At 53.1% G+C, this 13132-nt stretch overlaps 5 protein-coding genes across 5 annotated transcripts; 3 read left to right on the top strand and 2 right to left on the bottom strand.

The window, feature by feature from the left end:
• Window positions 1-1906: 1906 nt before the first annotated feature.
• Window positions 1907-3604, top strand: SNOG_02465 (hypothetical protein; the record flags this gene model as incomplete). Its single annotated transcript, XM_001793018.1, has 3 exons — window positions 1907-2300; window positions 2373-2678; window positions 2730-3604. 3 exons carry the CDS (start codon window positions 1907-1909, stop codon window positions 3602-3604), a joined length of 1575 nt encoding a protein of 524 aa, XP_001793070.1.
• Window positions 3605-4793: 1189 nt separating this feature from the next.
• On the top strand, window positions 4794-6393 carry SNOG_02464 (hypothetical protein; the record flags this gene model as incomplete). The annotated part of the gene is made up of 2 exons (XM_001793017.1): window positions 4794-4980; window positions 5039-6393. The coding sequence occupies 2 exons, from the start codon at window positions 4794-4796 to the stop codon at window positions 6391-6393; spliced, it is 1542 nt and encodes a 513-aa protein (XP_001793069.1).
• Window positions 6394-6494: 101 nt separating this feature from the next.
• On the bottom strand, window positions 6495-7646 carry SNOG_02463 (hypothetical protein; the record flags this gene model as incomplete). Its single annotated transcript, XM_001793016.1, has 1 exon — window positions 6495-7646. The coding sequence occupies one exon, from the start codon at window positions 7644-7646 to the stop codon at window positions 6495-6497; it is 1152 nt and encodes a 383-aa protein (XP_001793068.1).
• Window positions 7647-8492: 846 nt separating this feature from the next.
• Window positions 8493-10698, top strand: SNOG_02462 (hypothetical protein; the record flags this gene model as incomplete). The annotated part of the gene is given in 3 exon segments (XM_001793015.1): window positions 8493-9013; window positions 9179-9857; window positions 9877-10698. 3 exon segments carry the CDS (start codon window positions 8493-8495, stop codon window positions 10696-10698), a joined length of 2022 nt encoding a protein of 673 aa, XP_001793067.1.
• Window positions 10699-11645: 947 nt separating this feature from the next.
• On the bottom strand, window positions 11646-12819 carry SNOG_02461 (hypothetical protein; the record flags this gene model as incomplete). The annotated part of the gene is made up of 4 exons (XM_001793014.1): window positions 11646-12163; window positions 12217-12347; window positions 12399-12734; window positions 12784-12819. The coding sequence occupies 4 exons, from the start codon at window positions 12817-12819 to the stop codon at window positions 11728-11730; spliced, it is 939 nt and encodes a 312-aa protein (XP_001793066.1). The 3' UTR covers window positions 11646-11727.
• Window positions 12820-13132: the final 313 nt, after the last annotated feature.

The raw sequence follows: 13132 nt of genomic DNA, 5'->3' as shown, positions 1-13132 counted from the left end.
TGACTCCTGCTCGACGCCTCCAGAATCATCCCAGCGCACCCAAAAGGAATCCTCTGGGCCATTGAGACGGCAAACAAGTCCTTACAGTATCATTAGCCTTTGACCGCAGACTTGAGGCTGCCCAATTCGTTCTTACCAATGTTATAGAACCGAACTGTGCGACCCCATCCGCCCGGCACATTGGCCAAGTGCCGCACAACAGCTCATCACATCGAGGCTCGGCACTTGCCCTGAGACAACTTACATTGCGGGGACGGCGCCGGGGAACAACGAGCCGCGAAGCGTTACTCAAAGCTCAGTGCGTTGCACAAGGACTATGCGCCTCCCGTTTGCCGACAATGGCGATGACACTATCTGACAAGGACTTTTCATCCTCATTCAATTATTTTGCCATGGGGTTGTGATTAAGGACGGTGACTACGACGCTGGCATATTGGAATGTTGACTGTCCTTAATGCGCCGCAAAGCTGACGGTCAATGTGTATATGAATCTCTCACACTCCAGCATACCCCACCGACACATCCGTCTTTTACCACGGACGGGACCTTTGAGATGAAATAGGCATTTTGCGGGGTCGATCTGCTGTCAGAGTTCGGGGTGGATGGACAAAATACAATGACAAAGCCATACACGTACAAGCAGCTTAGGTGTACCAAAGACCATCACACCACGAACGTCCAGTCGTTATGAAGTCATGAAGACATACTCAGTATCGTTTCCGAATTTTACGGCAAGCACCGTGCTTGAATGTTAGGATTCTCAACACGAAGCATTGATGTTCATGGGTCAAGGCCCACGGGTAGGGCTGGTAAGGCGGATCGACCGTTCAGGGCACTCGTGTGGCTGAAACTCCCCTCTGAGCTGTCGAGACGAGCTGTAGATGCTACAAGCGAAGAGCGTTGGCAAAGTCACGGAAACCGAATGGGCCGACGAAGAGTTATGGTTAATACTATGGCCACAGCCTCGTGCGATGATTGAACCTTGAATGAGTAGCTGCAACTGGTACTTAGACGGAGACACAACACTCCAAACATTGACGTTTGCATAGAGAAGTGACCTACAAGAAAGATCTACAAGGGGATATACCACAATTCCGTACTTCCGCGCTATGAATAGCACGCGCTTCATGGCGGCTGCACAAAGTCGGTGTTTCAGCCTGGTGCAAGGCCAGGAAATGAGTGGACCTCCAAGTGCCTCAGGTGCTTCAGGGAAGCCCTCCCGCGCGTCTCTTGGCCCCGATGGAGACTGCGGCTATTGATCTCAAACTTTGGCCTATCTGCAATTGAACTGCAAGGAGATTATTGTGAATGTGTGCGTTGTCGTATGCAGGGTCAAGTGTTGTGTCTTGATCTGGATTGCTGTGCCAGAGACGCTTGCGATCCAGACTGCCCGCTTCCGGGGCCCTGACTGCTAGCCTCCTGCGGCACGGCGTGAGGAGCGCTCGCTGACAGCTCTCCCTCTCCATCACCATTTGCGCGTGCTGCCGGATATATCGGCGGGCTTCGATTCGTGGACGTTGTCTTTGGGCCTAGTTTGCGATCGTGCGTGCTGGGGTGGCAACATTGACATCCTTGAAGCCGCGAACCGACTGACGCAGTGAACGTCTGGCCTCACAGACGCATCTCTCCGCATCCTTCGACCACACTCCCTCTTCACTTGACACCTGAGCGCTGCTGGTCACGTTGCCAGCACTGTTTTCACCGCCATCTGCATCGCCCTCACGCCGTCGGCGCCGCCTGCTGTCGCTGTACGTCACCGATCCCCGCGGCTGGAACGACCCCGGGAACGACTTCGCTCCGCCACGAGCGCTGCTGCGCCTTCGAGTGTTTGCCGGCACGCTATCCATACCGTCGCGACACTTTTGCTGCCAACGCGCGACGGCAGCATCTTCACCGCACACCCACGATGATCCCACAAGCACCGCTACGGGAGGTCACGCCCCCAACCACCCTCTCCAAGTCATATCTCCAAAGCAATCATGCGCCATCACAGCACGCAGCTACCTTGGTCGCTGCGGTATCGCGCCACGATGCCATGCGCTTATCAAGAGCAACCGACCTGGGCTCGACTGCTAAGGGCATCATGATAGGCATCTTCTCTGTATTGGGTGCTGCAGGCGTTTGCCTAATTATTGCCTCGATTATTTACTACTTCCGATATACACAACAAGGACGCATCTTCCTGGACCGGTTGTCGCGGCCTGGCGAGTACGACGATGAGCAACAGTTCGCGAAGGAGGAGGCCGAGGCGCTGGAAGACATGGACGACCTCCAAAGAACCGAGTACATGAGAGCCAAAGGTGCGTCCAGCCGCTTTTGCCGCCATCCGCTATATCCGAACTACTGGCAGAACATTTGCTAACACATTGCAGCCTTTGTGCAGGCAAACCCTCCCGAATCCGTTCAGACCGACATCTCCTTATCGCAGTTCCTGGCAATCCAAGAGAAGGGCGTGTCTGCATGGGAGTTCGAGCCCGAACTTGAAATCGCCAACTGCTTCGTCGAGGGCCGGACCGAAATCGAGTTCTTCGACTCAGAGTGCAGCGTTCAGAGCAACCTACCAATCCCGAAACAAAACGAGGTCTACTACTGGGAAGCCAAGGTGTACGAGAAGCCAGAGACCACGAGCATAGCTATTGGTGTCACGACAAAACCCTACCCGCTCTTTAGGCTACCTGGTATGTGCATTGAAAGCATGTATTGAGTGTGGACTGCTAACATTTTTCCAGGCTACCATAAGTCCTCTATCTCGTACATGTCCAACGGAAACCGACGATGCAACCAGCCCTTCACGCCATCTGCATACGGGCCAGCCTATGTCCAAGGAGACGTTATCGGTGTCGGGTACCGACCACGCACTGGTACCATCTTCTTCACACGCAACGGCAAGAAACTCGACGACGTCGCACACGGCCTCAAGACCCAGAACTTCTTCCCAACCGTCGGCGCAAACGGACCATGCCAGGTACATGTCAACTTTGGTCAAATGGGATTCGTCTTTATCGAAGCAAACGTGAAGAAGTGGGGTCTTGCACCACAAACAGGCAGCTTGGCGCCCCCACCACCTTACGGCAGTGAACAAGGATCAATTCTTCTCGACTCTGGCCGTGATGGTGTAAGAGAGGGCATGGGTAGCAACTACATGCAGGCTGGTTTCGGACATGGACGATCAAGCAGCCAGCAGATGCGCTTCGGACGCAACCAGCCAACGAGCCCAGGACCTCAGCGCAGCCCAACAGACATATCGCTTGCCGCGCTCAGCCTTGTGGATTCGAATGAAGACAGGGGTGAAGGTGCGAGTGCAGACTCCGGACGAACTACAATCGACGCTGCCCAAGGACTCGGCCTCCTACAACCCGGCGATCTACCACCAGAGTACAGCAGTCCTGTCGGCTCACCCCGCATCAGCAGCACCGAAGACCGTAGAGAAAGCTATTGGGACAACGAGCGCGCACCGCTCCTGAACAACCAGCAGGAGCGATCAGAAAGCAGCCCACCCATCCCCACCTACGACGCCGCGGTCGCCGACGCATCACAAATCCGCCCACCTACAATCCGCGTACGAAGCTCCACACAAACATCTCGTCCACGAGGGCCACGATAAATCCCTTCAGCGCGTTGTATTCTTTTGTAACTCGAGCTTTCTCTTTCCTACCTGACTCGGCTCTATGGATCACACACTATACCCCCTCCTATCATTTTGCATTTCTCCTTTTCATTTGGGATTCTGGCGTTTTTCTCGAAGCGAGCATCTCTGCTAAACTGGCATGCAGATATAGCATGCGGTTCTAACATTTTTCATGAATTGGGCGTTTTAGATGAAAGTGTTGTACATGGCTCGCGTTACAGTGCTATTGCGAGGGAGAGAGAGTGCGTGTGAGAGAAGTTGGGCATTTTGGTCTCCCGTAGTGATAAGAATAACAGACGCAATTCCTAAGCTACTTTATGTGGATAATGAGACTCTTCTGCAGACATGACTTGATGAAATTTGGCAGGATACCACGTATGACGGAAAGCGTCTAGAGTACAACAATCTGATAGCCTGCAGCTATACACAGATGGATCTCTGGTCTTCAATCACAACAGCAAGGCCTTGCGTATACCTCCAGGCAACAGGCTAGCCTGCTACCTATTACACCAGCTACCTAGGTAGTTCCACACATTTTACGACACGAAGTATGTAGAGACTGATAAATTACGAACGACCGACACAGTAGACATCAAGACGGCCCCGTACTCAAAGATCGTCACCTGGAGGTTTCTCTTGTCTCGTAACAGCGACATCTTCAACGATGCGTTGCATCCAGCTCGAAATCTGCTACGGGGCAGCGGATTGAGCGAGGCGGGAGACTGGTCTACAGAGGAGAGTTGCATGCGCGATGCAGCGTTCAGACGCGAACAAGCATGGATTGATACTCGTACGCAGCAAGCTACATCACGAGGGCAGCACGTGGTGGTGTGTTTGGGCAGCGAGTTCGAGATTTTTTTTTTCATGGCTGGGTACGCGTTATGTCAGCGGAGAAGCTAGCTTGGTTGGAGTTAGCGTGGGCGTGGGCTTTTATCACGACGTGCGTGCCGTGCGAAGACACGTTCACGGAGAAACGCGTGGGGAAATGACCAATAGTGGTGAAGAAGGGACTTCTGGACTAGGGCGCTAGATCCCGTGTTTATCCAGCTTATTGTATATTTTAGCCATGGAGGAATAAGGAAGGGCACTGGGGGTTTTTTTCTTTAGCTTCGCTTCTGCTCGTGATTCATCTTCCAATCTTGTTCGATTCGAGGCAGGCATCAAAATGATGGCCGAAAAGACACCCCCTACGCATTCGCACGATGCAGAAGACCCAGTCTTAGCCTCAGCCTCGACTGGCAAAGACGTCGCCATCACCCTTGTAGGCGAACACGCCCAGGCCATCGACCCAGCAATCGAAGCCAGAGTACTCCGCAAAATAGATGTATTCCTCATGCCCGCGATGATAGTCGGTATGCCCAAACGCCTTCCCATATCCTAATTCCAACATCACTAAACAACGACGTTTAGGCTACGGTCTAGTGTACTACGACAAAGCCATCCTCGGCTCTGCCGTGCTATTCGGCATGACGAAGGACCTCTCGCTCAGCGTCGTCGACACATCGACCAGGCCGCCGACTACATCGACACAGCGCCTCTCATGGGCCACATCGCTGTTCTACTTCGGCATGTTGGCCGGCTTGTATCCGATGACATTCGCGCTCCAGCGCTTCAACCTCGGACGCATACTCGGCGGCGTAGTCCTTCTCTGGGCACTCATCTGCATGCTGACTGCCGCTGTGACGTCGTATCAGGGCCTGTACGTGCAGCGCTTCTTCCTCGGGTTTGTCGAGAGTATCATCCCCACTGGCTTCATGTGCATAGTCTCCGGGTACTACACGCAGCGCGAACAAGCGCTGCGGCAGAGTTGGTGGTTCAGCTCCACAGGGCTTTGGACGATTATCGGGGGCGCGTTGAATTATGGGTTTGCGCAGATTAGTTCCGGGGTGTTGAAGAGGTGGCAGTATATCTATATTCTCGCTGGGTGTTTGACATTTTTGTTTGGGATTTGGTGCTTTTTCATGCCCAATAGCCCGTTAGAGGCGTGGTTTTTGACCAAGGAGGAGAGGGTGGTGGCGGTGGAGAGGTTGAGGAGGGGCGCGACGGGAGTCAGGTGTCAGGTCATTAAGCCGTATCAGCTTCGAGAAGCGGCGTTGGATATCAAGGTTTGGCTGGTGTTCATACTCATGGCATCGGCGTACACGGTCAATGGTGCGGTATCTGGGTTTGGGCCATTGATTGTGAGCACATTTGGATGGTCGACACTGGAGTCGATTCTCTGGCAGTTTCCGCTGGGAGGGTTGTGTTTGATCACGATCCTGCTGTCAGGTTGGCTGTCGTCCAAGATACCGAATGTTCGCCTCATCATCCTGGTGGTCAATTGTCTCCCAGTCATCGCAGGCTGCGCTATGATCTGGAAGAGTAAGTGGTCATACCATGCAGCTCTACCTGTGGCTGGCTATTCGATTATCGGAACGTTTGGCGCAGTCGTCAGTCAAACTATCTCGATCGGCATGTCCAATGTTGCCGGTGCAACCAAGAAGTCAGCCATGTCGTCATCTATCTTTGTGGCATATTGTGTCGGGAACATAGTTGGGCCACAATTGATCAAGAGCCAGACCAAGAGCAGACATTACCCGGAGCTATGGCTGGGGCTGATCATCTGCTACTGCATCACAATCGTCGCCGCCGCGGCACTGTACTTTGTGCTGTGGAGAGAAAACAAGAAAAGGGATGCGCTGCCACTTGATGAGGCGGAGAGAGACAAGTTGGCTTTCATGGATCTGACGGATGGTGAAAACCCGTACTTCAGATATGTACTGTAGATTTGTTTAACGTCTGCAGTATGCCTACCACGCAACTTTAGCAGATCAAGTATCAAACTAGGACTCTAAAAGCTCTTCGTCGATTTCCCGCTCTTGTACCTTCATCTTTGATAGAACTGCTGGTACGCCCTATGCCACAGTGTGTCCGCCCCAGTCCACGGAGGACGACAACTTTGTACCATGGCTCCCTCGTCTACCTGATATGTGAGACCCACGTATCGGCCACAGAACATGAGTTGGTACTCTGACTCGGTTCTGCGCATGCGCTCAGCGCCACCCAGAGGACGTAGTACGATGAGTCGGCCCTGCGACTGGAAATTGAAGCTCACTCCGAGGCCCAGCCTTGCGGCAAAGACGGCACGGAAAAATGAGTCGTAGGCGCGCGGTGGCAGTGCGTAGTCGAGGATCATCTCTTGCAGCTCGACGGGGAGCTGCGGGATGCGATGGATGGGAGGATACACTTGCTTGTAGATGGCGCTGAGTAACCAGCGCACACCTGTCTCAGATGGCGGATTGACTCCGTCAAAGAAAGTAATGGCTGGTGTACAAGTCATCGAAACTTCCCCTATACTGAGAGTCTTTGTGAAGTACTGAATCTCTCGGATGGATGTGACAATGTAGTGAATCTTGGAGTTACATCGCACACGTCGGTGACGTCTGTGGCTCTCCTTACTCTCACCGAATATCTGGCCGGTGACTATGGTATTGAAGTGCTCATGCACAAGCGACATGGCCAAATCCATACGCTCTGTGAAGATGATTTGTGTTTCGCCAAAGCTGACTGTCGAGACGACTTGTGGACTGGGCCAGACCCTCCAACGAAGTAGATCGCTGAAGTCGGAGCGAGCTAGATAAGGGAACTGCTTATCAGGGGGTGCTGAGAGCTTCTGCATGTCGAATTTCATCGTGAAGCAGCTCAGAATTCCCATTGCTAGTGAGTGAACGCCATATCGTTCGATAGTGAGGCCTGATGTGCGCCAGTTGCTTTCATAGTCGCTCGCAAAGCGGTAGACGAGGTCAAAAAGAACCTCAGGGACGTCATCGCGAGGTGCTGCCGTCATACTGGATATACGAGACATGTAATTAGTACTGGCAACGGGCAGCTGCATTGGGATGTACGGACGGAAGTCCCTGAGCCTGATGGGCAGTTTCTCGGGTATGGAGAACTCGTACATCAAATGCTGGCCTTCTCTGTCGTAGAAGATGCGATTTTGGTCAAAGTCAACAGTCCATACGAGCGGCATATCGCCCATTAGGGCAATTTGTGCCTGTCCTGGCTTATGATGCGGCTGATAGGTCGGGGGAAGTGATGTGGGATCATGTATAGTCTCATGGAGCGCTGCATATGCAGCCTCTGCTCTGAACGTGTGAGCAATGAAGAAGGCGGAGGCGGAAGGACAGCCCGAAGGTATTCACGGTACCTTTGTGAGCTTGCTGCAGAGTATGCGTCAAGAGCTCAAGATCACTGCCATCGTCGCCCCGCCGTCCTCTAATGAGGAAATGGCCAGGGTCGTAGTCGGCGGCTGTTTTCGTTGTGCCCGCATGGATGAGTACCCAAATCCTATCATATCCAAACAGCCGATCACCTGGTCCTGTGAAGACGCGGGCGCTGGGCAGTATTGTCGGTGTGCCAGCCATGCGAGTTTTATCAAAGGTTATCAGGTAGACAGGGGTGTTGGGTAGCCTCACGGGGACCGCTGGGCGGGACCTTCAGTTGCAACAACAAGACTCGGTGTAAACCTTCAGTGAGTAGGATGAGCTGCTACCCAATGCATCCTAGTCGTTTTCCATCGCAGTTGACAAACGTAGTACTAAGTTTGTGAGGTTGCAGATGCACGGTGGTTGGGAAGGGTCTCGATGAGGCGAGGTGCGGCGCCTAGCAACCGGAAGAAGCGTTCGGCCGGCGGTGTAAACAAACGCCAGCACTACTTGGACTTAAACGACAACGCATCGCTGGAGCTCAGACCCACCGCGGTCCGCAACAAGCAGAACCCGTCTGGCAGTCGACGAGATCCCTGAAGCGTTCGCCTCACTCCCCCACCATATTCATTCTTGAGCACTCGCTGGACCCTGACTTGGAACCACCAAAGCTGTCGCACATGCAGAAGCGACACACAATTGCTATGAGCACAACCCACCGCTCGCCTGCTCCAGGCCTGACATCATTCGCTATCTACGAGGACCCCGAAGAAAAGGAATTGCTGTCACCATCCGAAGTGTTCGACGGCGACATGTCGTTCAATTCAGAACTCTCTGTCGCAACAGATGAGTCTATCCCCAGTATGGACCTGGATGAAGAATGCGAACATGTCCTCCAGCCCTACCGAAGCTCATACACCTCACGCAAGTCGACAAGTTCGCCACGCCACTCCGCAGGTGCACCAAGCTACGGCATTGTCTCCGCATTGCCCTCAGAAGGCTCCATATCCTCCCACCCTGCGGCACCCTCTAGTGACATAGCAGAGACGAGATATACACCCCGCAAAGACCGCTCTCGCTTTCGGAATCCTGAATCTATCCGCGCCATGCAGATGTCTTCTCCGCCACTCCCCACCGTCGAGACCTCCCGTGAACGACTGAAGGGATCATACAAGCTCATGACCCCGAGCAGAAGCGGGAGGTCAGAAACACCAGTGTCAAAGAAGTCCGGCTCGCGCAGAAACAGTCTGAGGGAGCACCATAGCCCGATGCATATATCCACGACGCCACAACAAGCCCCGCTAGTCTTGCTTCATGTCACCATACTACCGCCACAAGTACCATACACACACGAACTGATGGCTAGAGTTATGCCAGAGTGGCTCGTGGAGAACTTCAAGCTACTCGAGGAGAAGCTGCAAGACATCATCTTGATGCGACGCGGCTTGCTGATCCCACATCCGCGAGACGAATACGACCTGCTAGAGGAGCGCATACTGGAAAGCTTAGAGCTCAAGACGCCTCGACTGTTGAAGTGCGGTCACTTCGTCCCACCAGAGGAGGACACTGACAAGGAAGAAGACGATGACGATAGGAGCGTCGACGACAACACGGGGCGAGGCAGCCGCATGAGCGGCGGTACCTTCACGGAAGAGCATGAATGTGCAGACTGCCACCACGAGCTCAAGCGTCCGGGCAAGGGTGTTGGTGCTGGCACTCGGAGATGGGACATCAAGATCTACGCTGCGAACGGGTTGATGAGAGCCAACGCTTGGGCGGCCTGCTGGGGCGAGATGGAAAGATGTGATGTCGAGCTGCAACCGTGGATACCCGACGACCTCCGAAAGACTCTGGAAAAAAGAATGCTTGAGGAGCAGGAAGCCGACAAGAGGAAGCACATGTATGCCATCGAATTGCAACGCCAGATCCAGGAGTCTACTTCGAAGCAGAAGATCGCCGAAGAGGAGGAGGCTGAGCGACGTAGGCTTGAGGAAGTGGAGCTACAGAAGAGTTTCGAAGCTGCCGCTGCCGCGCTTCAGAGGAGTGTCGAAGAGAAAGCGGCAGAGAAGGAAGAAATTTGAAGAGGCGATAGAAGAGAAGATCCAGGAGGCGAAGGAATCTATGCGTGTCGAAGTGGAGGCTCAGGCACAGGCCGAAGCTAGCGCACTCGCCGAGCGACTACGCTCGCTCGAAAGCGCTCTGCAAGAACAGAAGAAGCCCATGCATGCGTCTGGTTCAAAATTCGGAGAAGCTCAAGTGCTCCGCGCCGCTGATATTCCATTGGGCACGCTCATGAAGAACTACGTTCTGGTCCTCCTCAAGGATCCGCGTAACTTCATCATCCTGGCACTTGGCGCTCTGGTCGTCGTACTTGCGATGAACATGGGCACACAACCACAGCTACAAATGGCTAGTATTGAGGCCGAAAGCAGTCTCCAAGAGCCCGTCCACACGGTTGCTTTCACCACCACAGCCACGACAACTGCGACATCTTTCTCCACGCTGACTGTCACCGAGGTTCAGACAGCGACCAGCATCCACGAGATCGCCGTCCCTACGTCTGGCTGCTCTGTAGCTGAGGAGCCTATGCTTATTGCTGAAGATGGCACCTCGCCAGCTCTTTCATCCACCTCGGAAGAAGTGCAGGCTGCTGAGCCAGTCTTCGAAAGGGAGGTTGATAATACACCGAATGTACCCGAGGCAGTACAAGAGCCTGCAGAGCAGGATGCAGCACCTGTCGAGGACCAGACCAACTCATCACACTCTCCCATCTTTGAAGAACCAAAATCTGCATCGAATCTTGGCGCAGAAGACACACTCCTAGCTGACGGTATCTGCCTGTCCAACCCGATCTTCCTCACACCGTCCCTCGAATGCGCGGCTTGATGCCATCTCATCATCCCGCCCGTCCCTTCACGTTCTATGACACCCACGTACATAACCCTTATGTGTAATGATCGTTCCCAGATATCCATTTTGTCCCTTTTGTCTGCATTTGAGCGAGCGAGTATGCTGCATTGTTGGTATGGATGGAGCAGGATAGTAGATAGATAGTAGATAGTCACATAAATGAATCAATATGAATACGAATGATTATTTCACTGGTGTTTGAGTGAAGCGTGATGATGGTCAGCGAGATGTGGAGTGATTAGGTGGTAGTGCATACAAGGGCCTAGACGTATACGCAGAGTGTTATCGTTGTATTTAAAGTCTAATGATACTGTGTACAGCTTCAGAGTATTATATCCTACGCGCTTTTCGAGCAGCCCATTCAATAGCCTGACAAGGATCCTGGGAGGATGTGATGGTACAGCTCGAAACGTTGCATCTACCACCAGCGCAGCGACAGTGACCGATGTCAAGCTAGATTGCGAATTCACTTAAATGATATCAATCACGAAGGGAGAAACGAAGCTTGAAGATACCCTGACCATGTTCTCGATCATTATTCATGCATTCGAAACTTGATACATAATCGAGGAGAGGTTATTATCTCACATGGAAGTTGCTAACCCATGGCATCAAAGACAAGTGCAGGACAAATCGAGTTGATGTGAGTTGTGTCCGTCATTCAATACGAAAGCTTCAGCAGCGTTACCAACGATCCTTGGGGGACTTGGAGTCTAATTGATGTACTACAGTCTGTATATCTCCGGCCATTTAGTAGCTTGCGATATAGATCTGCTGGCCGATAGCCAAGGACATGCTCCCCCCTCGTTTTGGTGCAGTCATCCTAAGTTGTGGTTATGATCTGAAAATGCATATTGTTCGCAAAACATTTGGTTAGCATCATCCCCAATCACAACTTCTCAGCACCTTTCTAGCCAGTGAGCTCGCATGGGGTCATTGTATAATATTCATATCCTGCCGTTATCATGATCACCTCCACCTGTCGTCCCTTACCACACGACCACCTCAGTCTTCACTAGCTATCCCTTGCTTCCTCGCGTCCTCCCTCCTCTTCCGACTCCTCCCCTTCGCCTCCTCAACCCACTTGTCATACGCACCATTACCCTCCTTCAGCTTCGCAGCCACAACGCCCTTCAACAGCTCGCTGATAAAGCCAACGAAGTTGTGTCTTCGCAGCGAGTTCTCCCACAACCATTGCGCGCGCCTGTCTTCTTGCTGCTCAAGCTCTTCCTCGTCGCCAATCTCGCGGGCACGGATGCGCAGGTCGCGTACACAAGCCATGAGGTTGAAGCGGATTTCGGTGGCGGGGTAGCGGGCGATGCGGCGTTGGAGGACGGGGATAATCTTAGTGGGGAACTCGGTGGGTTTGCATGCGCCGTGGGAGATGGGGGCGGGCTGGAGGCCGTCGAGTTCGTAGAGGGTGTTGTTTATTGACGTATAACTAAATTACTGTGAGCCTCTCTAATATGTGGGGTGGGCAAAGAGCATACTTACGCGATAAAGTGGTACACGTCGTCATCTTCGGTCGCGGTTCGTTGTGTCTCGTCGATGAAGGGAGATGATCGCGCGAAGGAGTTGTGTGTTTCCCGAATGAGATCCGAGTTTGAGAGCGTCTCTCCTCGTAGCTGTACGTATCTTAGCCACTGAGTCTGAGGCGCATTGCTGACTCAACACACCTCTGGCGGGAACTCTCCGGCGAACTCCTTGAACTCTTTCAGTTCTTTGCCAATGTTGACTTCCTTCTCCCTGTTCAGCAGAAGCGACACAATTGCCTGGGTACCGCAAGCGTTCTGTATGGTTTGCGCCGCGAAGAAGATGTTATTTGCCGCCTCATGGTCATAAGTGCCATCTTTCGGTGTCTCGCCGCGTGCTTCGCCGGTGGGGTACTTGAAGAGGAAGATCACGCCATAGACCGTGCCTAGCTGTTCAAGCTCTGAGGCCTCGAGCGTTGTGAGCTCTTCGAATTGTACATCCTTAACGCCGAGCTTCTCGATTAGATATGTGAATACGCCCTGAAGATGTCAGTGGCGTTCATGTAAAGAATGGCGAAGGACTACACACGGCATCGGACTCTATGGTATTCCAGCCTCCAGACATGACTGTGGCGAGAATGTTCCCAGTAGAGTTGGTGTTTGTGATGTGTTGTCAATCGATGAGCTTTACCTCAGTGCAGGCGCCCGCGGCGGAGTTACGGTCGGTCCGTGCATGACTAGCGCACTCGGAACGATTCCGATCACCATCGGAAGATGTGGGATCAACAACCAGCATCAGGGTTCTTTGCGACAACGAACACAGACAGATTCCTCGGTGTAGTGAATCTGAGCTATGGCCCCCATCGACTTTCGGGGTACCCCAGCCATCGCGTTGATGACTCGAAAGACATGTCTCTTACGCTTCGCCGATGGAGAAT

The sequence above is a fragment of the Parastagonospora nodorum genome, assembly GCF_000146915.1.
Source record: "Parastagonospora nodorum SN15 chromosome Unknown scaffold_3, whole genome shotgun sequence".
NCBI classification, from domain to species: Eukaryota; Fungi; Ascomycota; class Dothideomycetes; order Pleosporales; family Phaeosphaeriaceae; genus Parastagonospora; species Parastagonospora nodorum.
This window is presented reverse-complemented; position numbering and strand designations above follow the sequence as displayed.